This window comes from Trichogramma pretiosum, unplaced genomic scaffold (genome assembly GCF_000599845.2).
Source record: "Trichogramma pretiosum strain Unisexual culture from Peru unplaced genomic scaffold, Tpre_2.0 scaffold1, whole genome shotgun sequence".
NCBI lineage: Eukaryota > Metazoa > Arthropoda > Insecta > Hymenoptera > Trichogrammatidae > Trichogramma > Trichogramma pretiosum.
In genome coordinates this window covers 4,239,782-4,265,874 of record NW_019641703.1, presented here as the reverse complement: position 1 = coordinate 4,265,874, position 26,093 = coordinate 4,239,782, and the positions used below count along the sequence as shown (strand labels likewise).

Sequence of the window (26,093 nt, the reverse complement as noted above, 5' to 3'; positions counted from 1 at the left end):
GGAGGAGAACGCGCAGGATGGGTTACAAAGAGCTGAATTTTGTAACGCTTTGGCTCGTTACTATATTGATGTCATTATTAAAGAAGCCGTGCTAATAATGAAGCCAAAAAACTTCTTGTTTAAATATTTAATTATCAATGAACGACAGCACTGAAATGTATTGCAAAGATTAAAATATCATTGTTCACGTTGTTTCTTTTCTTTGTTACAGTAAATCGGCGCCGATCGTATTATGGGTCTAGTCGAGCGCAGCAATGGCGGAACGGCGGTGGTGCAAGCTCTGGACGCGCAGCCACAGCCAGCTAGACCAGGCAGATCGAGAGATCTGTTTGGTGTACAGCTCGAGGTGAGTTTCGGCGCATTTATTTTAGATATAGTAACAGTATCGTTAACGAGAAGGGAAATTGGCGGTAAGGTTAAAGTCGAGACAGTCGTTTTAATACTCTTTGAAAAAAATATCGAGTCAATTAGCATAGACATATAATTAATCAATTAAAATTTTGAAGCATGGATTAAAGTGAAAAGCGAGCGAGTTAAATTTATTGATAACGGGTCAGATTACATACAATAGGAGGGATTTATAGTATCGTAGGAAATAAAAATTTCAGTAAATTTCCTGAAAAAAAATTACACTGATGGTTTATCGCGGATTTTGACACTATTGAAGACAAATTTGAATCATTTATTTTTTGTTGATGCGTGAGCGATGTGCCATAGCAATGTGAGCTTTAAGATTTGATTTTTGTCCAAATTTTTTTCCACAGATATCACAAGAATGAGTAATACCATTATGCATCGCATCCATATGGCATCTGAGGTTACCTTTAGTTGAGAATGTCTTTTCACAAATATCACATGCATGCGTAATTTTATTGTGCACGGAATCGATGTGGATTTTGAGATTTCCCTTTTGTGTGTATGTCTCTTCACATTTATCGCATGCATAAGCAACACCATTGTGCAATACATTGATATGTCTTTGGAGACTACCTTTTCGTGAAAATGACTTTGCACATTTATTACATTCATAAGTGACACCATTGTGTACTGCATCGACGTGGAATTTGAGTATATGTTGGTACTTGAACGTCTTTCCGCACACATCGCATGCGTGTGTGATACTATTATGCATCGCATCCATATGGAATTTGAGGTTACCTTTAGTTGAGAATGTCTTTTCACAAATATCACATGCGTACGTAATTTTATTGTGCACGGAATCGATGTGGATTTTGAGACTTCCCTTTTGTGTGAATGTCTTTTCACATTTATTGCATGCGTACGCAACGCCATTGTGCATCGCGTTGATATGTATTTGAAGACTCTCCTTTCGTGCAAATGACTTTCTACATTTATTACATTTATATGTGATACTATTATGCATCGCATTCATATGGCATCTGAGGTTACCTTTAGTTGAGAATGTCTTTTTACAAATATCACATGCATGCGTAATTTTATTGTGCACGAAATCCATGTGGATTTTGAGTTTATGTTTGTATTTGAATTTCTTTTCACATACATGGCATGCATATGTGATACTATTATGCATCGCATCCATATGGTTTTTGAGACTGCATTTGTGGAGGAATGTTCTTTCACAAATATCACATGCATGTGTAATTTTATTGTGCGCGGAATCGATGTGGTTTTTGAGATTAGTCTTTGTGCCGAATGTCTTTGGGCACATATCGCATGCATGGCTCACACCATTGTGCATCGCATTGATATGTATTTGAAGACTCTCCTTTCGTGCAAATGACTTTCTACATTTATTACATTCATAAGTGATACCATTGTGCACAGCATCGATGTGGATTTTGAGTGCATATTTTCGTTTGAATTTCTTGTCACATATATCGCATGCATGTGTGACACCATTTAACACCGTGTTAATATTCGTTTTGGATCTATGATTGTGACTAAACTCTTCTGTTATATTTTTCTTTTCATTTCGCTTGCTAATTTCACAGCCGTAATTCACAATTAATTTTTTTGCTTCATCTCCCAATGATTCTTCTCCTAGTACCACTTCATTTTCTATTTTTATACTATTTTGAATCTTACAATCATCGCTATACATCATATTCTGTAAGTGAGAATAATTGTCAAGTTTTTTTACGACTAATGAACCCACGCTGGGCTTTACGTCCTGACACTCGAACGTTATTTCCAAGTCATCGTGAGTTTCGGTCTATAATAATATTGAAGTAACGTAGGAATTTAATTGAAAAATTTGTATAATATTATTTGGATGTAATTATTAACACTTACTGGATTTTCTCGCCGAAATGTATGAAATTGAAAATTTTTAACGTCCGGTTTCTCGTCAACCATTTCGTGAATTTCATTTTCAATTGGCGTTACGTCAATGGGCTCCTGTTTAACCCTATGACGAATCCATTAAATAAAAATATAAGCTTAAAATATTTTCACGCTCTAATTTTATAAAAAAAAATAATAATTACCTTACGGAGCCGTTGAAAATGTCATTTGAAGATTCCATCTTTCTCGCTTTTGATATTTCGACAGCGAACGACTTTTCTGTACTAAAGCCACACATCAAATCAACTAAGTGAAATTTAATAATATTTACAAATCATGACCTAAATTTTTGAACGTACTAATTATGTAAACAAACAAGGCTGAGGATTATAACTTATTGAAGAAATCACATGATTTACCTGCTATTCAATGATCTATAATTTTCAAAAATTATATTTGATCGAAATTAAATTAAAAATTTGAAGAAAAAAAATATTTCGGGCTTTCGACAGGCTCTGAAAAATAGCTACGTATCAATGCTGCGATTAAAATAGACCATAAATTCGAACTCGAATGCACAATGGCTCTATATACAGCTGAAAATGTGTATATTACCTCGCAGCCACTATAAGTGCGATCATCGCCGCGACGTGCCACAATAATATGATGCTTAAATGTAAGCGGCTTCGTATACAACACGCGAGACGTATCCTGGGCAGTGTATACCGCGAGCAATACGTATAACTCAATACATACATCCGATGCGAAAACTTTCATCTAATGTATATAATATACACACATACATAGTCCATATATATAAACATTCAAGCCGGTCGGAAGACCACAACATCGTACGTAGTCGAGCTTGAACGTACGCAGGCGTACATATATTTATACAAGAATACGATACTCTCACGTGCAAAAAGAGAGAGAATGAAAGAGAGAGAGAGAGAGAGAGACTTTTAGTCCGTGATGCGATCGAGCCGCGCGCGAGCGCGTGCGAACTGTAATTCTAGAAGTAAATTACGTTTAAGCGCGCACCTTGAGCTATATCACTTTCTCTCTCCCTCTGCGCAACTCGCTCGCTTTATTTTATGCTTTGGCGTATATACGTATTCTTCCTTTTTCGTTTTATTCGCCGCCTATTGGCATAAACGATCATCGCTTCGTGTGCGTGCGATCGTTTCGTTATTTATGTACAGCGGAGATACATAACTTGGAAGCTGGAAACGCGATCGGTATACCTACCGTGTAATTGAACAATTATAGATGGAAAGAGGCACGAAAGAAAAAAATCCAGTGGCTTTTACTACTCAATTAGCTCGCGCGAACGCGAGATGACCGATGATTTTCCGTTCGTGCGAGTTTATACGATGTGCGTTACACCGTGCGCGTTCGCTTTCGATTTTTATTGTGTGCCGCGCCGCGCGCGATGCTATTATTATTATCATTATGCGTCCAATGAGGGCACAAGCTCGCTTGGCCTACATTAATGCACCGCATAATGAGTAGCCACCGCGGGGCATCGCTTCGCGCATTTTGTTTGCCGTGTATATACTCGCGATGCACCGACTCAATTGTGTACGTTACACATACACGCGGTGTCAAACCTTTCATTATACACACTCGAGCCCCCGATGTAATTACTCGTCGTTTCTTTCGATTTTATATGTAAGTACCCTCGTTCGCTCGGCATACATACGTACTTGCAGTACAAACACGATGTGTCGGTGTACGTCGGAAGTCGACGATTACAAGTGTATTCGTATATACGTTCGTTTTTCGATTCGATTCCGCCCTCCCCTTGCGCTTAGCAATTTGTACATACGATGCGACGCTGACGATGATGGGTACGTTACCTTATGCATACATGCCAGAAAAGAGTGAAAGTGCAGTCAGACGACGGTAAATAGAGAAAGAGAGAGAGAGAGAGAGAGAGAGAGAGGACGTGTCATCCGCGCACGCGGTGGCATGCGAGCACGCGTTGGACTAAATTAAATTTCAGCAATATGCTCGGCACTATTCATTCGGCTAAATTGCTGCACAGCGCATAAGAAATCTTACTCGAGGAAAAACTAATGATATTTATAAAATTGGTATCCACCTGAGCTTTGTTTTACCTAAGACACTGTAGTATATGGCTATCGTGTAACCTTGATAGAAAGGCTCGATATTGATAGATTTCAAATGATAATATAATTACCATTTTAAATGTTTTAAAATTACACGTCAATTAATTGGCTTTTTTTCTGTTATAAATAGGTTACAAATATTTAGCACAATTTACACTACTCGAATGACCTGAATTTTATTGTTTGAAAAAATTTAGACCAGTTTTCAATCTCTTTCAATACACTGCTTTAAGGCTCCACTACTAGATGGCGAATACTTGTATCTGTAAATCTGCAAGTGCCTATAAGTCGTAATAATTATATAAGTACAAAATCACAAAAATTATTTTTAATGAAAAAATAAACTAAGATTATTTAACTCTATCTTATTCAAACTCCAGCATATTAATTGAAAATGTTTTAATATTCAATTCGTTGTTGCGTTAATTAAACAAAAAGTAATTAAAAGCCCAATCACAATTAAAGCCATCCTCCACCGCTAGATGGCGAGAACCATTATCCCGTAAATCTGCAAGAGGCAAAGTCAAAATAAATCTTTATTTCACAGCTTTGCAGATATAAATTATTGACTGTGTGATGTTACCCTCAAGTGTAAAAATTTTGCTTCCATATGGCACGATATTCTTCCGATCATTTTATACTTTTGATTCGAACGAAACAGTCTCGAAAGAATCGCGCATAGACGCGTCGAGAGTGAAATTTCAACCTCTCGGCGATAGTAAGAATATATATGAAGCATCGTAGCGCAGAGCCTCGACGGGCGTCTCGAGACATTCGTATAATACGCATCGTGGTGGGACGCGGGGGACGCGTATATATACGGTCACTTTATCGTCGCTTCCGTTCTCCTATTACTTTCCGTCGCGCTCGTATAATATACCTGCAAGGATTTCTCATAACACGCAAGATAGTTGAAGATTCAGCGGTGGTCTTTGCACAGAGAGGGTAAACTCATCGGCCATCGAAGCAATTTTAATTTACAATGTACGCATACGCAATCTAATTATTCAACGAGGAATCGAGCCGCTTATACGCGAGATCGGCAGCTGTGGCGGCCGCGCGCACACGCGTTGCACGGCGCAGCAGACAAATCCGCACGGCTAATTGCGTAAGATAGTAGCAGAGAGAGAAAAAAAGAAGAAAATTAAAACACACACGCGCGCTGCGAATTACGAACCTGCTGCTGCTGCTGCCCCGGCGCGTATATACGAGTTTTCCTGATCCGTAATACGATCGCATTATAAGCGTTACACACGCGTCCGCTGAGCTTACATTATTATATATATACATATAGGATATACGCATTACCTGTTCGGCGTGCGTACGTATGAATGCGATTGTCTATATGGCGTTGGTTTGTTTTTGCTCGATGAGCAATGCGTTGCGCGTTACTATAGACCAACTTGCACAACGTAACAACTACAACCACCGTATAAAATGGTCCATTAGACGTCAGGGGAGAGAGAGAGAGCGAGAGAGAAAACAGGCTGTATAAAAACTCGACGTTGATGTGTAAATTCACGTGCAGCACATGTACCAGCTGAGAAAGAAAGAGAAACAGAGACAGACAGACAGACAGACAGACAAAGAGAGAGTAAATTGTCCCGAGGACATTATCATTTATGGATGTTAATGTACGGCAGCAGCAGACATACACTGTACACACACAAACTCGCGTTGTACGAATCGTTTTGCAAAAGTGATGGCATTAGGGCTTGTGTGTGATTGTATCGCGCGTGTGTGTGTGCACGCAGAGATCGCTCGTATATACATTTGTAGCCGAGATTTCATAATTGCTCCGGAGACTTTACGTATTATAATGCGTGTGTATATTATATGAACGGCGAAACGTGTCTGTGTGCGTGATAAATTTCCCGCGCGCGGCAAATCATCTTCTGTGGTAATATTTGCATTTTGCACTTCTAGAGACGTCCAGGCACACACACGTTGCAATATGTGTATACGAGCGCACGTGCGAGCACACATTACGCTTACGTGAAAAAAAAGACATGTACGTCTTGTAAAATGTAATTTTTTATTGTGACGAACTCGAAGGTTTCAGCTGTATATTGCGATTTAATGAAAAAACTGTAAGTGAAATAATTGATTAATGAAAGATACAACGTTGCAGCCAAGCTTTTTTAATCAAGAAACTATTATGACGAGGCTTTTGTAATGAATGCTAACGGAATTTAATTTGCCCATTGTGTATAGTTAAGATAACTCGCTGATGAATTTAAGATAATTTTCCAGGACAGAAGGAGACTTCGAGTTACTTCTGGAGAATGATATTTTTGAAGTATTGAAAATTTGATAATCACAGGAGCTGCTCGGAGAACCAATGAGAATATTTATTTCCAGTTCGAAAAATAACAAAACTTTTGCGCAAAGTCTCTCCGCGTCGCGCAGCTCTCGACTTTTATTTTTATACCGTACGAACGAAATTTCTGCTTTTCTTTCCCGTATCGTGTATATAATAACAATAATACGAATCAACCAAGTTCTTTATTCTCGCAACATCATCTTTATGCGATGAGAATATTATTTCCTTCCGAGAAAGCACAATGAAGGAGTAAAGATTTGAAAATACGTATAAAATACATAAATACGCATAGATATATATAGAAAATGTCAGCCTCGAGCGCTGATTGCACTTTCTTATTATGAGCCTTGGCCGCGCGGACAGATCGAACTTTCCGAGGCGTAAGTACGTGTGTTTATAATGCTCGCGCCCGACGACATTAGCAAGCAAATTGAACTTTCTTAATCGCTTGCGCTCACGTATTATACTTTTTTTCGCAATAATCAACGCTGCGTACCTAAATACGATCGCGCGCGGGGGCGAGTGAGAGAGAGAGAACTGGTAAACGCTCGGCGCTTACGTACATGTGTATAATCTACGAAAATCCAATAAAATTCATGAATAATAAAATAACGACGTGGCGCGCGAGCAGCAGGATGACTCGGCTCGACTCTGGACTCTATATGTATATATCGCCATACACCGCTGCAGCTATTTCCGCGAATAGTACCCTTAAAACTGAAAGTCATGATTAATTCAGTCCATATATGCGCGTGTGCGCTTGCCACCGGTGTTCGCGCGCGCCCGAGCAATCCGTTATATGGCTCTCGTGTGACGCGTTAAAAAAAAAAAAAAAAAAGAAGAAAGAAAGAAAAAAAAACATAAAGGGTAAAGAGAGGAAGAAAGAAAATAACAGCTCGACGTATGGCGAGGGATGTAGGCCTTTTATATGCCGTTGCCGTTGCTGCTGCGTACAGTATAGGCTGTCACGAGCGCGCGTTATTGATACAACTTTTGCGCGGCGCATAGGAGCACGGGAGGCCTATGTGGATACGCCCAAATTATGTTGCGGAGTTGGAGCACGCACGCACACGTACGTATACGTACGGAGCAAAAACTTGACTGGCGTACGCACGCGAACCTGTCGTATAATAAATAATTACGCGCCGAAGGAGTATACACACAGTGTAGCATACGGTATAGGATATATGCACGAGTTCGAGTCATGATTTTGTTACCCCCGCAGACTGGAATTATTAGTTATTTAATTTTCCGAGTAAGGCGAGTCGAACGCAGTACAGCAGCAGCGACACAACGAGGTCTGCTACTTGGCTTTTACCCTATACCACATATATGTGTGTGCACGTATGCCAAAGGGAGAGAAGAAGTGCCGTGGCAGGCACTCTTCTGTGCCGATGTCAACAAAAGCTTCAAGATGTTTTCTCCGAGCTTTCGGCTTCGCTGGTGCTACGGCTGCCGATGTTTCTGCGCTGCGACTCGACTTTATCGATGTGTTTTGCCGTGGTATACAATATATATAATGTATGGACTCTTTGATACGAGTCTTGCGGGCGATCTGCCAGTGCTGGTACGTGCACCCGTTCTAGTTTTTATTATATATTTCTTTTTTCTTTTTTTTTGTATACGTATTTACGGCTCTCTCGTGTAATCTTCGGCAGAGATTTAATCATTTCTTTTTTTTTTGGATAAGCAGAGGGGGTAAAAAGTATAAGTACTCGTGTTTTCCGAGCAACCGCACAAAATATTTTCTACTTAAAAGCGTAAATGCGAACGATAACGCGATCAGAACGCGGTCGAAGCGGTAAAGGTATTGGTAATTATCGTGCGCTGTGATGAAACAAAGGTCATCTGGCAGCGTATCAGCTTCGGTAGAAGAGCCGAACACTTTATAGTTTTTTGCCAACTTAAAAGTTTCCTTGATTCAAAGAATCAGACGAGAGTCGGAATTATTTTAATCAAAAGTGTTTTTTTGCTAATTAATAATAATTTTTTATGTTTAGTGTATGCACAATTTACCATTTAAATAATTTTCCCAGAATAAAAGTTTTTTTAAGACGGCAACACACACTTTTCAAACACGACTTATACCATTATTTCTATTTTTCCAATTGTAGATTTGCAGAAATAAAGATACTCGCCATCTAGTGGTGAAGACTCAAAGGATCATATTTAACCCATTAAGTCCCTAGAGAAAAATGGTCATATATCCAAAAATCCAAAAATCGTTCCGAAAATTCTGAAAAAAAATTCATACGTATTCTTTGATCAATTCTAAACACTTTTTGTTCCATAAAATTTTTTCCTCAAGTCCTTCGTTTTCGAGTGAAAAATTCTAGAAGTTTTTTTTCATTTTTTCGCGTTCTGACCACCACTTTGTTTGTTTAAACATTAATTTTTCGAATCGGAACCCCTCTTACTTTTAGTTTAGACATCGAGGACGCGATATTTGTACGAAAACCATGAGATTTTAAATGCTTTCCGTTTGGAAAATCAAAAAATAAAAATTTTTTTTTTTTCAAAATCACGTTTTTTTTTTTTATAAAATCAACCATAACTTTTGACCTGATTATTTTTTTGAAAATCTGAGCTCAGATTCTAAAAGGGCATTAAATTTTACATAAGAACAGGCTACTCGCATATTTTTTTGACCCCTTTTTCATCAAAAATACAGCGACCGAAATAAGTGTCAAAAAAACGTTCTCTTGGGACTTAATGGGTTAAAATACAGTTGAAAATGAAAACCCATCTAAATTATAAAATTGCTATTTTCTTATCATTTACAATGCGATCAATATTTCTCCTATAATTGTAATAAAAAATTGGATAAGAACAATCCAAATAATGGTTAGATTTTCTGAACATTTTAAATGGATTTAAGTCAATTATTAATATCGAGCATCTCTACCAAGGAAATACGCGATGATAATCTGAAAGCCGGTAAAATACGCGTGTGCGATATAAACGTAATAATCAATCATGTAATACGCGCAACTAAACCGAGCGCGAGTGACTCGAATTCGCAGCTCGATTAATTTGAGTTTCACCACGGCGGTGGCGGCGATGTATTTTACAACAAAATATAAGGCAGAAGCTCCGCATCGCCCACGCGCAGCAGCTACAACGGCCGTAAAAGTTGTGCTTGCACATTGCGTGCGCGTACGTCTATGTCGTGTGTTAGGCGCAGAGCAGAGGTCAGGGGAACGGGGGAGGAGAGGGTGTAGCAACCGTCGTCCAGGAGTCGTAGCTGTGCGCGACAACACCCCAGACTCGACGTGGACGACGCGTATACACATACGTATACCTCGAATATATATACACGTTCACGTTAATATATTTACGTCCACGTGTGTGCACGCGTGAGTGGGTGGGTGGGTGGGGGTCCGCATATATACGTGTATATACGTATAAGCGAGCAGACGCAATTTGATCGCATCGCCAGATACGCGTGTCCTAGTTTACCTTGTGCGCTGTGTACGTATAATACAACATGTATATACGCTGGCTGCTGCACACGCACCGAAATGACCGAAGCTTTAAACGACAAGCCTGCGCGGCGTAGGCAGCAGTTCCTTGCTTATACGACCCCCCGTTCCGTTTTGCGAAAACCCCCGTGCTTCGGAGCTGCTTCGAGCTTTCTCGCGTTTATGTATTACGATGATTACGACGCGAGAATATATATATCTACGCACGCGACTGCATATATACATAGGTATACCTAAGAGCCAAGCAAATTATGCTTTCGTATTTACATTGCGTCCTGCGCAACTCTAACTCCGCGAGTTGGCCTCCGGCGCTTCACTCGCCCATGCACGTAAAAAAAAAAAGCTCGCCCTCGCGACTCGAAACACATGCATACGCATACATGCATACTAGTTGCGTGTGTGAGTAGTTGTCTTTTTTTGCCAATACACCAATACTACCTAACACCCGTGCGTGTGTTATTTTATGCGTATACGTGCAAGCGAGTGTATACGAATAACGACGATTGACCAGGCACAGGAGGCCTGGCATTCCCTCGACTGCGTGCGTGTGCCTGTGCGTTCCGACGACTTCCACCACGAGCGCTGCGTATATGATGGCAGTTCGTCACGTGAATTCACGAGCCCTGCAAGCATACATACACACATACACACACGATGGTGATAAAGTATGCATGGAGTTTACTTTGTTGTATTACATTGCTCATGCCCACCACTATCGATGCCGCACTGCCAAGTATATAATGACGTTTATTCTGCCACTGTACGGGGGCTCACACGCAATCGGACGAGATTCGTTTGATTTCTTCCCTGCTTTTAGTTTTTGCTTGTTTCTTTTTTTTTGTTTTAGAAATAAATGCTTTGTTAATTAAAAATCAATGAGTCGAATTTGATCCGCTATATTATTTACTTGTTTGGAGTTATCGGAATTTTGTAAAACATCATTACGAAGCGCTGCCGATCGTAAAAACGACAGCTCGGAAGTGATCCTTGGCCGTGTACAGCACATCGAAAAAGCGACCGACTCTTCTGGATCGCCTCGAAACAATGGGTCGTGCATTCTAAAACGAATTTCTATTATCTACACGCCGCATACATATATATTTTGATTTACGACTATATATCTATACATTGCGTCTCGAGCTCGCCCGTCAAAAGAACAATGCCATTATCGAGTAATGAAGTAGCAGCAGCAGCTGTTGGTCGCGATCGTAATATACATATAGAGTGTATAATACACTAGCATAAAGTGAAAATCCGTCTTAACGAAGCCATAATAATAATCGGAACAATCGGATCCTTATAATTCCTCGGCGCAAACGCAGATACGTAGACAACTATCTGTGTATACAGCAATGAATCTAAAAAACAAACGTAATTAAATTTCTCCAAATCGATTGGCGCCTGCTGCCCTAGTGCGTGTATATGTATAGCGCTTCGGCGCGAGATCGTGTTAGAAAAGAAACAAAAGAAAACGAAATCAATGATTAGAACAATATTAAGTGAACGCGTATATGCGGGCCACTTGCTATAAAAAAAAAAGATAAAAAGGATACGTTCGTATATGAATCGAGTATGCCAGCTAACAGCGAGCGTTAACTTTCATTTAATAATACAAAGTCCCTCTGTTGTCTGTGTGCGTCCGCGCGTCCGTATTGCGGACTCCGTATAGAAGTCGTGAGCAGCTCGTCACGCGCAGCGTAAAAATAAAGAAAAAATAAAGACTTCGGTAAAATTTCACCTCGTTTTCCGCTCGGCGCTCGAAAGACGTATCGATCGGTAGGACGTATAAACAATGTATAAACTATACAGTCGACAGCCGAGAAGGATTAGAAAACGGCTATAATATTTGCGCTAAAATTGCTCGCAATGGTCGGTGTAATAATGAATGAAAAAGAACGTTGTTCACAATGCAAATGCCCGACGTTAAACTTGTAAATGCGCTGGTTTTCTCCAAATGGCGTCGAACGATCCATTGCATCGAGAAATTCTTCATCTTTCGGTGCTCGCACGCGCTCGCTATAGCCGCCTGTGTCGTAATCGCGGCGACCTCCATGAATCGCCACGAGGGCGAGATATGCATCCGCCAACACGAATAAATTAATAGAGATCATTAATAATATACTCGCACGTGATGCACGAGGAAGGAGGAGAAAAAAAAATAGAGTCAGTGCTCGCGCGATGATTGTTCGTATAACAGGTGTGTAACGAACTTGTATGAACGTAGAGCCCGTACAGCGTAACGGATTATTCATTATTTTATCCTTCTGACGCTACGCGCAGCCGATGTGTGTTCTCAACGTGTATAGGTATATATACCTCGAGGCGATACTTGGCTACGCATCGGCGCGCCTCGTACGATCAATTTTATTTCATAATTAATATACGAGTGCAGTTGTAAAGATGTCGATACACACCGAACGGAGTACGAGAGGCTACCGTACGCTATATAGGTTGACTTCGATTCTGTTCGGTGGAACGCCGGAATCTCCTATGCTTACGAAGGTACACGTGCTGCAGCTTCCGACAATTTCATCTGATTAACGCGCGTGGCTGCTGCTACCTTCAGTCAAGGATGCATGCGCTTACGATCACCGAATCGAACTTTCTTACAATATTTTCCACAGATTACAGATATTAATCAGCGAATAATCAAACTTACTTCTACTTGGCAGAACACTGTTTTCTTAATTTGTATCGATTCGTTTTCTAGAAAAATTTTTTGTAATTTCGAAGCTCGACATAGAAATTTTTACACTTGCATATGTTAAAAAAATGTGTACACAGTTTTTCAAAACCGTGCTCTATTTATACAATTATTTTCACGTTGCCACTTGCAGATTTACAAATGAAGGCGCTACCCATCTAGTGGTGGAGAATGAAATTAATTATCATTGAATTTTTATAAAATCTTTTGAACAATTTTAAAAACTGAATCAGAATTATAACATTAATTTTCAATCAAAACTTTACAATTTGAGTGTAAAATAAAATCCTTTCATTCATTTTCGCATTTTCATTTGTGCAGCTTATGTAAAAAAATGAATTAGTACTGATACATTGACTTTCAACGAAAATTCCATTTTAAAATACACTGGAAAAAATTCGGTATCGTTTAATATAATCTTAAGGCTTAATTTATAACTTTATAAGTCTACTTAAAATCAAAGATTTTTTTAGCATTGCACGATTTAAGCCCCCCATGAAAAAAGGATCGACGCCAACTAAAGCAGTTGCCGCTTTCACTGGCCAACGCTATGCACGGTTTCTCTGTACATTCGCGTACATAGCGAGCGCTGAAATATCATACGGTGTTGTGTTTGTACCTGCTAACGATCGCCGCTGCGGCGTACTCGGCGAGTATAAGCAACGCCGAACGCAGCAACTGCTTTATCGACTCTCGCGGGGCTCCGTATTACGTATATATACAACAACTCGAGCCTCGCTCATCCATATCGGGCGTTTACCTCTTTCACTTGCTTATTCCACGCATATTTCGCATTCGATGCACACCCACTTTGTATATGTACCTGCGCGTCGAGGATTGAACAAAAAAAAAACGAAACCAAACATTAATGCAAATCGATAGCTTTACCACTCGATACAGCGCATTACACAGCTACGTATAAACTAGCAGCTGCGCTTTGAAGTGAAATATGTACCGACTAATTGTTTGGCCAATTCACTTATATCATAGGTACATAAATCATTAATTTTAGAGGCAAGTTAGAATACAAACAGCAACTTAATGAATAAATAAACATATCTGCGTGTGCGTGTGAACGCGTGTATGGCTGGCTCTGATTACAAACCAGTGGCTTTCAGCGCACTCGGCGAATTCGAGCCGGAGCTCCGCTGCCGCCGCCCGCGTGTGCACTCGTACAATATATACATGTAACATGTATGTTTAATAATATTGCGGTAACTAGGGTGTGCGCGCGTATAACAAACCTCGTGATTAATAAACATTGAAGTTGACTACTGCACACGCTTTGCACACACACACCCACCCGCACACTCGTGTTTTCGTATCATACATATTATACAACGCGACGTATACGCTTTGACGCGCTCGCGTTAACTCGCTCTTCTTTATATTAATTATAAATATAAATGCAACACGCATAAATAAAGGCTTTTAATTCAAATAATAACGTGTAAAATTGTGTGCGCCGCAGGTAACGTCGCTGCTGCTCGAGGCGGAGCGTCGCAAGCTGGCCGTGCTGCAGCGCGAGCTGCAGATAGCCCTCGCCGAGGGTGGAAGCGTCAAAGTCAAGGAGAAGCAGAGACAGGAGCTGCTCCACGCCATATCGTAAGTATAAAACCACGCGCGACAGCCTTGGTGCTGGTGATCGTGGCGTACACCGGCTAAAGCGAGCAGAAAGAGAGAGAGAGAAATAATCTCGCCCGCGGTTCTATTATAAACTTGCCTCAAATTTGCGCGCGTATATATACGCACAACCGTATATGAAGTATATAATATATTGTACCAAGAAACCTTTTGAATCTTTATTATATATTATATACACACACAGTTTTAGCGGCTGACTGTACATCTTTCTCTCTCTCTCTCTCTTTTACAACCTCCGCTGAGCTTTTATCTTGCGGCTCGCTGCCGCTGCCGCTGCTGCTGCTGCTGCTGCTGCTGCTGCTGCTGCTGTCCTACTTTATATATGTATAGATCTGCAGCATAGGCAAACTTGGTAAAGCAGAGAAAATTTTAATGAACTTTCGAGCTCTCTTGATATGCGAGAATTTAATATTTTTGTGCTCGCGCGCGGCAAGCAGCTAGCTATCAGAGTGCAGCGATGGTAGGAGAAACAGGAATAAAAAGAGGAGTGTACCATGAGTAATAGTAGATACTAGTAATAGTAGTAGTAGTAGTTAGTGAATAGGATTTCCTTCGGGTGCTTAACAAAAAGATGATTATTATGTATTTTTAAATGTATTTATTCGAATCGAGTGAAAAATCTTCTACATTAAATTCTTATCGACATCATGTAGTCGCCAAGCAAATATTGCACAAATCTTCATTCGTTAGCTTATCGAAGATGATGTCACAGCAGAGAATCGGCAGTCGATAGGCATCTCATAGAGACAATCCAATGCCCAGCTTCGGAAAAATTCTTTCGTCATCATGTCGCACAAGTGTAAAGCACAAGGCTTTCTATGTCTTTCGGAGAGCTTGGACAATTTGTGCGAACACGCGAACTTGAAGAAATCTTTGAATGTGAATAACTTCGTCGCCTCTTTGGGTCGTAACTTGATTAAGTCATAGAGCGACCGAGCGACAGGCTTCGAGGAAAACAGTATATTGTCCGTTTCTGTCTCGAACTCTTCGTACAAAGATTTTTCAAAATTCATCGACTTGTCCTCGAACAGTTTGTATTTGGCGAAAAATTTCATTATCGTCAAGGCGTCGTTTCGGTAAAATTCGTATCCTCTTTTTTCAAGACTCTCGGCGATTGCCAGAACGCCAGACGCTGATTCCCATTCGAAACCCTCTTTTTTGTAATGTTGGGGCATAATTAAAGCAGTGGGGAAAACGAAGCTCGATAGATCGGCACCACGATCTAAGAGCAAATCGACCACATCTGACAAAAGATTCGCCACGGCTAATAATAGCGGCGTCCGACCAAACTTGTCAGCAGCGTCGACCAGCACTCGCTGATCGAGCTCGTCGTTGATCTCGAAGAATAGCTTCAGCAAATCATGGCCGCCGTAGTAATTCTTGCAAAGAAAGTGCAAAGGCGTTTCTCCATTCTGGTTAGCTATATTTGAATTCGCTCCTTTTCTCAGTAACAATTCGACCAAACTTGTTTGTTCGTTCTTCTGAACCATCGGTGTTGGTTCGTCTCCCTTTTCCTGGACATTGACGTTCACTGCTCTGCTGTGTCTATGCGTCTGCTGTGTCTGCTTACCGTCGGTCTCGACAGTCGTCTTCGTTAAGTTATTACAGTTGTATTGTTTGAAAATAATTTGCAGAGGAGTCAAGCCCGCTCTATCTCCCAAATTTGGATCGGCACCACTGTTTAGCAACCATTCGGCCTCCTGATATTTGCCTCTGCGTAAAGCGAAGTGCATTGGTGTGTTCCCAAACTTATCCCGGCTGTCCACCTCCAGCGATGGATGTTTCTCGTGGTAGTTCTCGAAGAATAATTCCAAACAGTCCTCGCCGTAGATATAATTCTGGCAAATAATATTCATAGATGTTAATCTGTCCTTATTGGCTAAATTCGCGTTGGCGCCTCTTTTTAGCAGCAGCTCCACCAACATTCTGTGCTTGTTTTTCAGAGCCAGGTGAAGGGGTGTGTTACCCAACTTGTCTTGCGCGTCGATATGTAATGGATGGTACTTTTCGTTGCTAAACTCGAACAGAGTTTCCGCCAATTTGACATTATCGCAAGCATGAAAGCAAATAAGATGCAGAGGTGTCCAACCATTTGCATTGGCCAAATTTGGATTGGCGTCACTGCTGAGAAGCAATTCGAACGTCTTCTTGGGTCTGTAATTGAGAATCAAGTGCAGGGGCGAGTTACCTGTTTCTGGTACGAGGCAATTGGGATCAACTTGGCCGAGCTCAAGAAATTTCTCCACTATGTCATCCAAGCCATGCCTGCACGCCACGTGAAAATGCGTTAATCCAAATTCATTGATGTAATTAACGTCAAATCTGTTATATATATTGAAAAGTTTTCTGACGAGGCCGGCGTAATAAAATGTTCTTTTTCCAAAAGAATGATGCAGTGCTGTAGTGCGATGTGGCAATGGCTCGCCGTATGAATCTGTCTTGGGCTCATCCTTGTAGTCGGCTCGAAGCACGAAGTTGATCAGTGATTTCGATTTAGTCTGGTTGTCGTCGGACTTTACAGATTCAGCAAGAAGCCAATCGATCTCTTCAATACGAAAAATATCTTGGAGGTCTGGAAATTGACCTTTCCAATTTTTGAGCAAGGGAATGAGTTGACGACGAAATTGATCTCGCTCTGCTACGTTGTCCCAATCTATCGTTTCTCGAAAGTTCTTTAAATGACTTACGAGTTGAGAGTCGTGGTTGTCGATTTCATCTGCTGCGCTGCTTTGTTCGACGAAATCGTGACGTGTAAGGAATCGTCGTTCGTTGCGTTGCTTGTCCATAGTTATGCTGTCTGACACACAAAACAAAATCGCATATAATTCACTTCACACTTCAACTTTTTCACCAAAAAAACTTGATTCGCTCAAGACTTGAGTCGGAGATGTGTACGCCAAGGTGTCGTATTCGATACTGACTAATACCCACAACTCAGCACTGTAGATATAAAAAAGAGAAAGTAAGAGAGCACGTGGGAAGTGGGGGCACACGTTTTGGAAGTTATTTACATGTTATTTGCTATGGGGAGAAATTTAGTATCGTGGCCGCCACTGCCATAACTGGAAGTCTTTTCCATAAGAGCACATGTTAAAATCGACGCCAGCGCTGCAGTGCCCTCCATCCACGCGCACACTGCGAATAATAAACCCATGTTCAGATAGCAGAGCTCGATCTAGGATTATACGAGCTCGATTCTATGTGAAGTTCTGCTAACGCGATTTGTTGAGCTGATGCAGCTCAATTTATATTTTTCTATCGCAACGAACGTGAACTGAGTCACGTCATGTCAATGTCATGCATATGTTTTTTCTCAAACCCACGCAGCGGTTTTGGGCCAAAAATAGGTGATTCAACGCTACGCTTGGCTCTGTGCAGCAGGGTCTACTTGCAAAAGAGCCCAACCAGCTCTACGAACGATGGACTCAAGGACGTAAGAGACGAATAACGCCTGGAGACGCTGCCGAGATGGCAGACGTTGATCAGTGGGTTCAGACGAATAGGCGAAATTATGAGGGAATTAGTCAGAAGAGGCGCGCGGAGAGATAGACTACAACCTTACGCAATACATGGACTAGACGGGCTCAACTACTTCAGACATTATTAGGTGTTCGAGAAATATTCGAACAAGGCAGAACACACGCACGCCTGTACTCACACACGTTCACGTGTGTGCAGACGTGCGCGTAACTCTGACTGTGAAGCAAGAGATGGCGTCGCGCCGCGGCACGTGCCGACGGCATCTCTGCTAACTGCGCATTGTTCGCGATCTCGCCCTTCTCGTTTCTGCACTCGGCGAATCCGCATCTCGTGTGTGTGTCTCGTGCGACGACCACTTTCAACAGAGAATATTCCCGACGTCATCTCAACCAACGCTACTTAGAGCATCATCTACGAGAGCTTCTCACCAACTCGACTCCTCCCGATCACCTCAACAAGCGTAAGCCAGTTCGACAAGGACTCATCAAGCTCCTCTCCCCGCTACACTCATCAAGGCTCAACTCATCGGTCTGCGAATCGGAGTCAACTCATCGATTGCGACCAGGTAAAGAAACCATCCAGACTGCAATTGAAGACCAATAATGTCTACTGCAGGCCTGATGGAATCTTTTTGTCATCACCTCAACTATCGGGATTATTTTGGCTCATCTCAATCGCACGAGCACACGGCGAGTGAAAGTGAGGTTACACGTTGCCATGTGCAATCTCACGTGAACTCGGCCAATTCATTCGACTGCTCACACCTGCGCACGAGAGGATTAATTTAACCTCTTGCGTGTTGCTCCGGTCTGCTCACAACTCAAGTTCAACTCGCTATGTGAACTCAAGAGAAGTGTTGCACGTCTCAAGTGCAACAACTCACGACAAATCAGAGTGGATTAATAAAACCAATTTTGTGTTGACAACTCAATCTTTGTGTAAACTCTTTGACAATTAAGTGTGAATTAATACAATCTCGCTTCGCGTTGACTACTCAATTTATTTGTGCAATCATTGATAACTCAAGTGTAAAATCAATTGACAATTCAGTGTACTCAACAACATCAGTGTTTTTGAGTGATTAATAAAGAAAATTGTGAAAATAGAAATTCATGAGATTTTGCAGTGTTTTCTTTTGAGACCCAATCATGCACCCATCCAATTATTTATAGTTTGTTTAAACAATTCTCAAACATTAGGCAATGTTGCCTAATTTTTTTCAAACCATGTTGTTTATTTTATTGCACGAGGCGTTATGTTAATTACGTTGATTAATATTTTTGTGTGTGTCGTTGGCCCATTGAAAAGTGTTGATTTTCAAGAACGAATTTCTCGTATAGAAACTGAATGAGTCGTAATAAAATTGGATAAAGAAATAAAAACTGAAAGAAAATTAGAGTCTCTGTAACGTAAATACTTATCCTTGAATAAATATTTCGTTTAAGTGGCCTAGATACTTCGATAATTTTGAGTCTGTCGAACAAACGCACAAAAACTCAGGAATTGTAGTGTAGTTCGGTATTCTCTCTATAGATTTGGCTGAATAATAATTACTTGGGGATGGGATATCAATTCTACAGAGGCAAAACGTGGCCGTTCATTGCCTCTGTATCCATGACTTAGTTTTAGGAAACATTTTATATCGAATAAGAAGAAATAAATGAAGGGTATCTTTATATTAGAAGAAAATAGAAGGAATGAATATACATACTAATAAGATATTTATTATAATTTGAACTTACATTGTGAAACTGGTAACCTTTTAATGACAGAGAGAGAGAGAGAGAGAGAGAGAGAGAGAACTTTTACAGAGCACCTTCCACTAAGAACGTCGGAGAACGAGAGAGAAGGAAGCGATCAATCATCATCAGCTCAATCATCTTTCCCGAAAAAAGAGAAAGGTTTCTTATTGATGATTAAAGCGCCACTATATTGCTCTGTGTCAAGTACTGAAGTGTTCACATAGGTTCAGCTACATATGATAAAAAATTTACTGTTTTATCTTACAAATTCATGATTTATTATTGATTTATATTATTAACAGTTATTTTAACTTATAGTAAACGAAAGATGTATTTATAATTTGATTTAGTTATTGAATCAATGGTTTAAATATTATTGGTTGTTATGTATTCTATTAATTTATTTATTCAATTGGATTATTATTATTAATCATTCATGGTTGAGAATAACGTCATCAAGCACCACGAGACTGAGGCTCGGACTTCTCTTTCTATTATTTTAATTGAAGATTAAGTTATGTCGAGTCATTAATATGCGTAAAGATAATAGATCATCTTAAGATGATTAGAATAGATAGTGTATCAGGTTGCATATGTAAAGGCGTCGCTTTAGAGACTTGAGTAGTCTTTCAATCGAAGTCCCAATGCATAGTATTATTCTTTTATTGATTGTCGTGGCGACATTACACACCAGACATTACAAAAATAATGAAAAATATGTTTATCGCTTTCATGAACTTTGAATTGTAGATGCCAAGCAAATATTACATAAATCTTGGTTCATTTCGCACAAATGTAAAACACAATCAATTTTATGTCTATTAAAGAACAGAAACAATTCTTCCGAGCGTCCGAACTTTAAGTAATCTTTGACTGTAAGTTGTTTAGCCGCTTCTTCGTAATTGTATCAAGTCGTAGAGCGACAAACTCGGAATAACCATTATCTCTTTAGCTTCTGTCACGAACTCCGTGTCGTCATACCAAAATTTTTCAAGATCTATCGGCTTCTAGAACACTTTGTATTCAACAAAAAATGTTACGATCGTCAAGGCGTCGCTTTGGTCCAATTCGTATCCTTTTTTTTCAAGACTTTCGACGATGGCCAGAGCACCCGATGCTAATTCCAATTTTATATTAAATTCTTTAAAACAAGAGAGCGTAGTTATAACAGTGGGAAAAACGAAGCTATGTACATCAGCGCCACGATCCAAGAGAATATCAACTCTATTCGGCAAAAGATTTGCCACTGCTAATTGCAGCGGTGTCCAACCCAACTTATCTGGAGCGTCGATCTGCACTGTCTGCTGAATCTCGTCGTTGATTTCGAAGAATAGCTGCAGCATACACATGCGTGAGAGTGAAAGTAAGACATCAGATACGCGAAGTAACGTGACAGACTGGAATACCGAGACTACGTTACTGTCTAGCTGCTTCTACATGAATTGAGAATTGGAGCTAAGTAGAAGCAATTGCAGGGACGTACAAATACAGAGCAGTACAACTAGTTGGAAGTAATTTTTCCAGTTCAATGACAATAATTAGTTTAATATAATGTTTTTCAGCCTACGCACCCGTTTTAGGCTGATTACACGCTGAGAGTGCTCAGTGAGTAATGAATGCGAGTATAGTCGAGGAGATTCGGGATTCTCCTCGCACTGAAATCATTGAATACAGGTCGAGGAGACGGGCGTACAGTCGAGGAGCGCTCAAAACGTGCGCTGAGGCAGAAAAAATTTTTATTCAAGGGTTTAGAAGCCGAGTAAATATGGTGGAGAAGATTTTTGGCAGTGGCAGTAGTTATCGCCTTGGCCGCTACGCGGCCGTGGCACTGACTGCCACTGCCACTGCCAAACAATCTCCTCGACCGTATCCACTCGGCATCTACTCGTGTATAACTAAAAAAACCAAAAAACCTTAAGTACTAAGCGTTTGATTTATTCTACCCTGTCATAACATACTTAGCTATCGTATCGGGCAAATAGCCTACTTTGACTGTTCCAATGCAAGTCAGCCTTCAAGTTCATTCTTTAGAATTTTGTATTGGGCATAAAACAAATAGAGGAACTACCATAGTCGACGAGAGCGCGCGCGAATATTTCTCGAAATCAGTTTTTGCCTATACGTCGAAGAGAGTGCAAAAAAAGAAGATAAAGAAAAAAAAATAAGTCTAGTTCAATGCATACGTATACACATCTCGAAGATATCTCAATTCACCTTGTCCTCTTTCACGTGTGTTTTTTTTTCTCGCAGGAAAATACAAGCGCAGCATCAACAGCTGGACAAGGAGTATAGGATACACGCGGCGGGTGTCCTCCTCTGCAATTCACGCGTCTCCGGCAAGGTGAGTAGCTTCTTCTTCTTCTTCTTCTTCTCCTACTTCTGCTTCTACTTTTTTGCCCTCTATCTCGTCCCGTCGTTCATGAATAATATATATACATATTGCATCCCCGATGTAAAAGAGAATTCAAATCCTCATGGCGAAGGTATACATATCTATACAACGGAGCGCCCAGATCCGAGAAAGCGTATTATAGTTCTCGCGCTTCTCCCTCCGCATGTATATATCGTCTTTATAACCAGACTAAGATACAATATATAGATACACCGCGCTCGAGTCGGAAAGTTGTGAATTTTTCATTATGACTTCTCCGAGCGCTAAATTTTCATTCCACCGCGTGTCTATATCTTGGCGCAGCCCAACGCACACGCGCGCCAAAGCTGCGAGAGAGATAGTGCGCAGAGATTCCAACACGCGTAAGGAGGATGTATCGCTTTGGTAAGCGCGCGACGCCGCAGGTAAGTATATAATCAAAGTGTACATACGTTCAATAATTCACGAGATGGTCTATGCATAATATTATATAAACAGACTTTTGAAGCTGGATCAGTTATAATAGCTCAAGACTGCAATTATCGCCGAGTTATTACATAACAATGCGTTTATATTCATTAAATCCTAGCACGCGCGCGCCTGGCTATTTAATTTCCAGCCCGATGAGATGTATATTGAATCATTTTTCTTCTCTCTCTCTCTCTTCCTCGTCCCCGTTATAGTTTTCTGCGAATCTCGTTGGAGCGAGCGCAATAAAGAGAGATGGATTTAACGAGTTTTTCGGGTTTTCTCTCTCTCTCACTGCCGCATTTTCAGCACCGTAGCGCGCGGAATGCTTTATTTATAGAGTCGAATGACATTTATATACGAAAACTTAAATGGCCGATGTTTATAATTACCCTGTTAATACCTCGGGCATAATAAAGCTCGGCTCGAAACGAAAATATATAAAGCTCGAGATTTCTTTCTCTCTGCGTTTTCGAATGACACAACCGCGCGCCATTCTTATTTATGCGCGCGAAACATCATTTCGCATTTTCCTCGAACAAAGCTTTCAAGGCTCGAGCTTTTCACTGCCTCGGAGGCAGTGCTTAAATTGGCAGCTGTCTGATATTTTCCAATGTGTGCGTTACTATTGTACGATGACAGCCGTATAGTAGAGCAGCGTCGGCGGCGGCGGCAGCTGCGTTATGAGTAATGGAAAAGTCATTAAGCTAAGTAGCAGTAGTGGGCACGCGTGGGTGTGTCTCCGCAGCTTAGCGCAGCGTAGAGCAGCATAACTTCAGGTGTGACTTTGTACTCTCTCTCACACACACACACACACACACGAGAAGACCGCGATATATATCTTTAAAGCTCCGCTACAAGAGCTGTGTGTATATCTTAACTCCTAGCAAGCTGTATATATAGACAGAAGAAAATGTGCTGCTTTGGGGTGGCTGCTGCCACCGTCGCCGCCACACCTGTGCGATGGTGGCAAGAAGCGGCGTTATCGCGCCCCCGAGAGCTTTTCATTAACGAAGAAACTCGATTCGCGCGCGCTGCTGCTGCTGCAGCTCCTTCCAGCAGCAGCTATGAGCTCTTTCTGAGCTATATAATGGCAGCTGCATCGTAGAGAGAAGGAGAGAGGCTCTCGAGTCTCGCGCTGTTTCGTCTACTTATATACCACGTATATATATCACCTATAGCTCGGAGAGAGAAAAAATGTTGCCTCGAGTTTATGAGATTTTTTTTTCTCACGACCCACCCTCTCTCTCTCTTTCTTCTTTCTTTTAGCTGCAGCGTACGCGTAACGCTAAAATACATCTATACGCGTACGGGGGGTCTGCTTCGTTTACGTATAGCATCTCTATATTATATTAGCTTTGCGCGAGATGACTCGTGCTTAATTTCTCTCGATGCAGTGCACGCCACGGCTGATTATACGTACGATCGGAGCACATCCCGTAGTACTCGATGACTCGAGTTTATATTTTTACTCGGCTCGGGGGTAAATATAAAGCTTATATACTACTACTAGTCCCGTGTCGTAAACGATTATGGACACATAAACGAGGCTTACAGATGCAAATCCTCGCGAGTGCGCAAACTTTCCTCCGTATATACCTAAAAGCGTGGCCCTCGATTTTTTTTTCGAGTATATAGACGCGCACCAAGGAATTACGACAAAAAGCTCGCGCGCTCGAAATCGCGGTACTTCGTCACGACGTTTCTAATAAAATCCCGCGGGCAGAATCGTCAGAGTTGTTGGAAATATTATTATATGTGCGCGCGTAAACATTCGGGAGAATGGAGGCTTTCGCGAGCCATCGCGCGCCTGAAAAAGAGTAACGATCGTCTCGTATATAACAGTTATGTGTCTCTCTCTTTCTCTCGCAAGCTCGGGCCGTTTCGAGCTTTCGGTCTACGAGGAACGTAATGTTATAAATAGTAGCAAGCGGGAAATCAAACGATCAGACGCGCGCGGCGAGCACAAAGGATCTGAAAAGCCAATCCATATAACAATGACAGTTCTACCCACTGCTGGTACTTTAAACCTCGCCGGTCGAGAGGAAGAGAGAGAGAGTTGAGATATAGATGAGAGCAAGAAGGCCATTGAATGCCGTTAAAGTCGCGCGTATACTTCCTTTTTTCTTTTGTTTAATAATTCTCTCTCATGCTTCCTCTCGCGCGAAAGGGTTGCGCTTGTATTTGTGCAGCAGCCACATCGAACCTAAAGAAAAGAGAATAAAAATAAAATTCCGCCATTCCCTCTCGTTGTGATATTTATCGTCGTAATCTCAAGTCTCTCGCTCGCGCGTGAGATACCCCCCTTCCTATATTGTTATATCGAAAGTCTCGCGCTCTCCCAACAATGCCGCGTTGATACTGTTATTTCGTTCATCCTCGTCGTCGTCGTCGTCGTCGTCTTAAGTTTCGTCGCATCTCTCGGCTGCGGTATATAAGTTTCGTATGTGCACTTGGATGCAAGCAGCAGCAGCAGCAGCCGGAGTTTACCAAAACAACGTGTACGCGTATATGTATACAATTCGCACGCGAGCGGAACGAGGATCTGGAGACGTGCTCTATATATAATACCCAAGCCCCGAGTTTCTCGTATATACCTCATACAGCGTACGTGTAAACATGAATATGTGTGTGTGGGTGCACGAGCGAAAGGGGGGGGGGCTGCTTTCACACGAGCTGCAAAGGAATTTCAAGATGAATGGCGCAGGATTTTCCATGCCTCTCTCTCTCTCTCTATGCTGTATGCAGGTGAACACGCGCCGGCTCATATACGTATACGTACTGTACGTATGCATGCCCCCCGTGAGATTTATCAAAATTAAACCACCGAGCTCGTATAACGCGTCGTCGTCGTCGTCGTCATCGTGTGGTGTTTGTTTGTAAATTGCTTCAATAATTCGTATTACGATGTACCGAGGCATTTATTGCGACGATGCGTATGTATTGTATTAGAAATAAAAGGGCGTGTACGATGCGATGTACATCTACCTCGTCATCGAGATTCACGCTTCGGGTGATTCCAACTCCTTTTTTCTACACCGAAAATTCCCAACGATGATCATGCCTTGGCTCTTATATGAGTGGCTCTGAATCGTACAGCTTATGTCACTTTTATTGTTGTCATTATTATTCTTTTTCAGAGTTGAAAAAATTTTTTAAAATACTTTTTTTTAGTTAAAACTTGTAAGGTCCCGTAATATTGATTTTTGAGTTTACACAGTTTCTTTTGTACTTATTACTCCATTGGTTTTTTTCCGCGTTTCGATTGCTCTCTTTGTCGAGATACAATGAACATCTCGTAATTATTCATGATTTCAAGGATAAAGATCACCAGCTGACTAAGTCTCTTCGCTTTCACATATTCATAATTTACCTCTCAAATGTTTTTTTTTCTTCATTTCCTTATTTTAAAGCTGATCAATGCCAAAAAAGATCAACTATCGTGTTATGCTAATTATTCCATTCATGAATCGCTGCTGTAG

General features: G+C 41.1%; 2 protein-coding genes across 3 annotated transcripts; one reads left to right on the top strand and one right to left on the bottom strand.

Annotated features, from left to right (window-relative positions):
- Positions 1-232: 232 nt before the first annotated feature.
- LOC106653555 lies at positions 233-26,093 on the top strand. The gene is made up of 4 exons (XM_014373050.1): positions 233-346; positions 14,378-14,511; positions 22,023-22,113; positions 26,025-26,093. The coding sequence occupies exons 1-4, from the start codon at positions 233-235 to the stop codon at positions 26,091-26,093; spliced, it is 408 nt and encodes a 135-aa protein (XP_014228536.1).
- On the bottom strand, positions 466-2,990 carry LOC106655301 (zinc finger protein draculin-like). Of its 2 annotated transcripts, XM_014375638.2 has the most exons (4): positions 2,685-2,990; positions 2,469-2,606; positions 2,275-2,389; positions 466-2,194 (listed from the first exon to the last, which is right to left on the bottom strand). In XM_014375638.2, exons 2-4 carry the CDS (start codon positions 2,561-2,563, stop codon positions 683-685), a joined length of 1,722 nt encoding a protein of 573 aa, XP_014231124.1. In that variant the 5' UTR covers positions 2,564-2,606; positions 2,685-2,990; the 3' UTR covers positions 466-682. The 2 variants fall into 2 exon arrangements, with proteins under 2 accessions (XP_014231124.1, XP_014231116.1); XM_014375630.2 differs by having other exon boundaries at positions 2,469-2,990.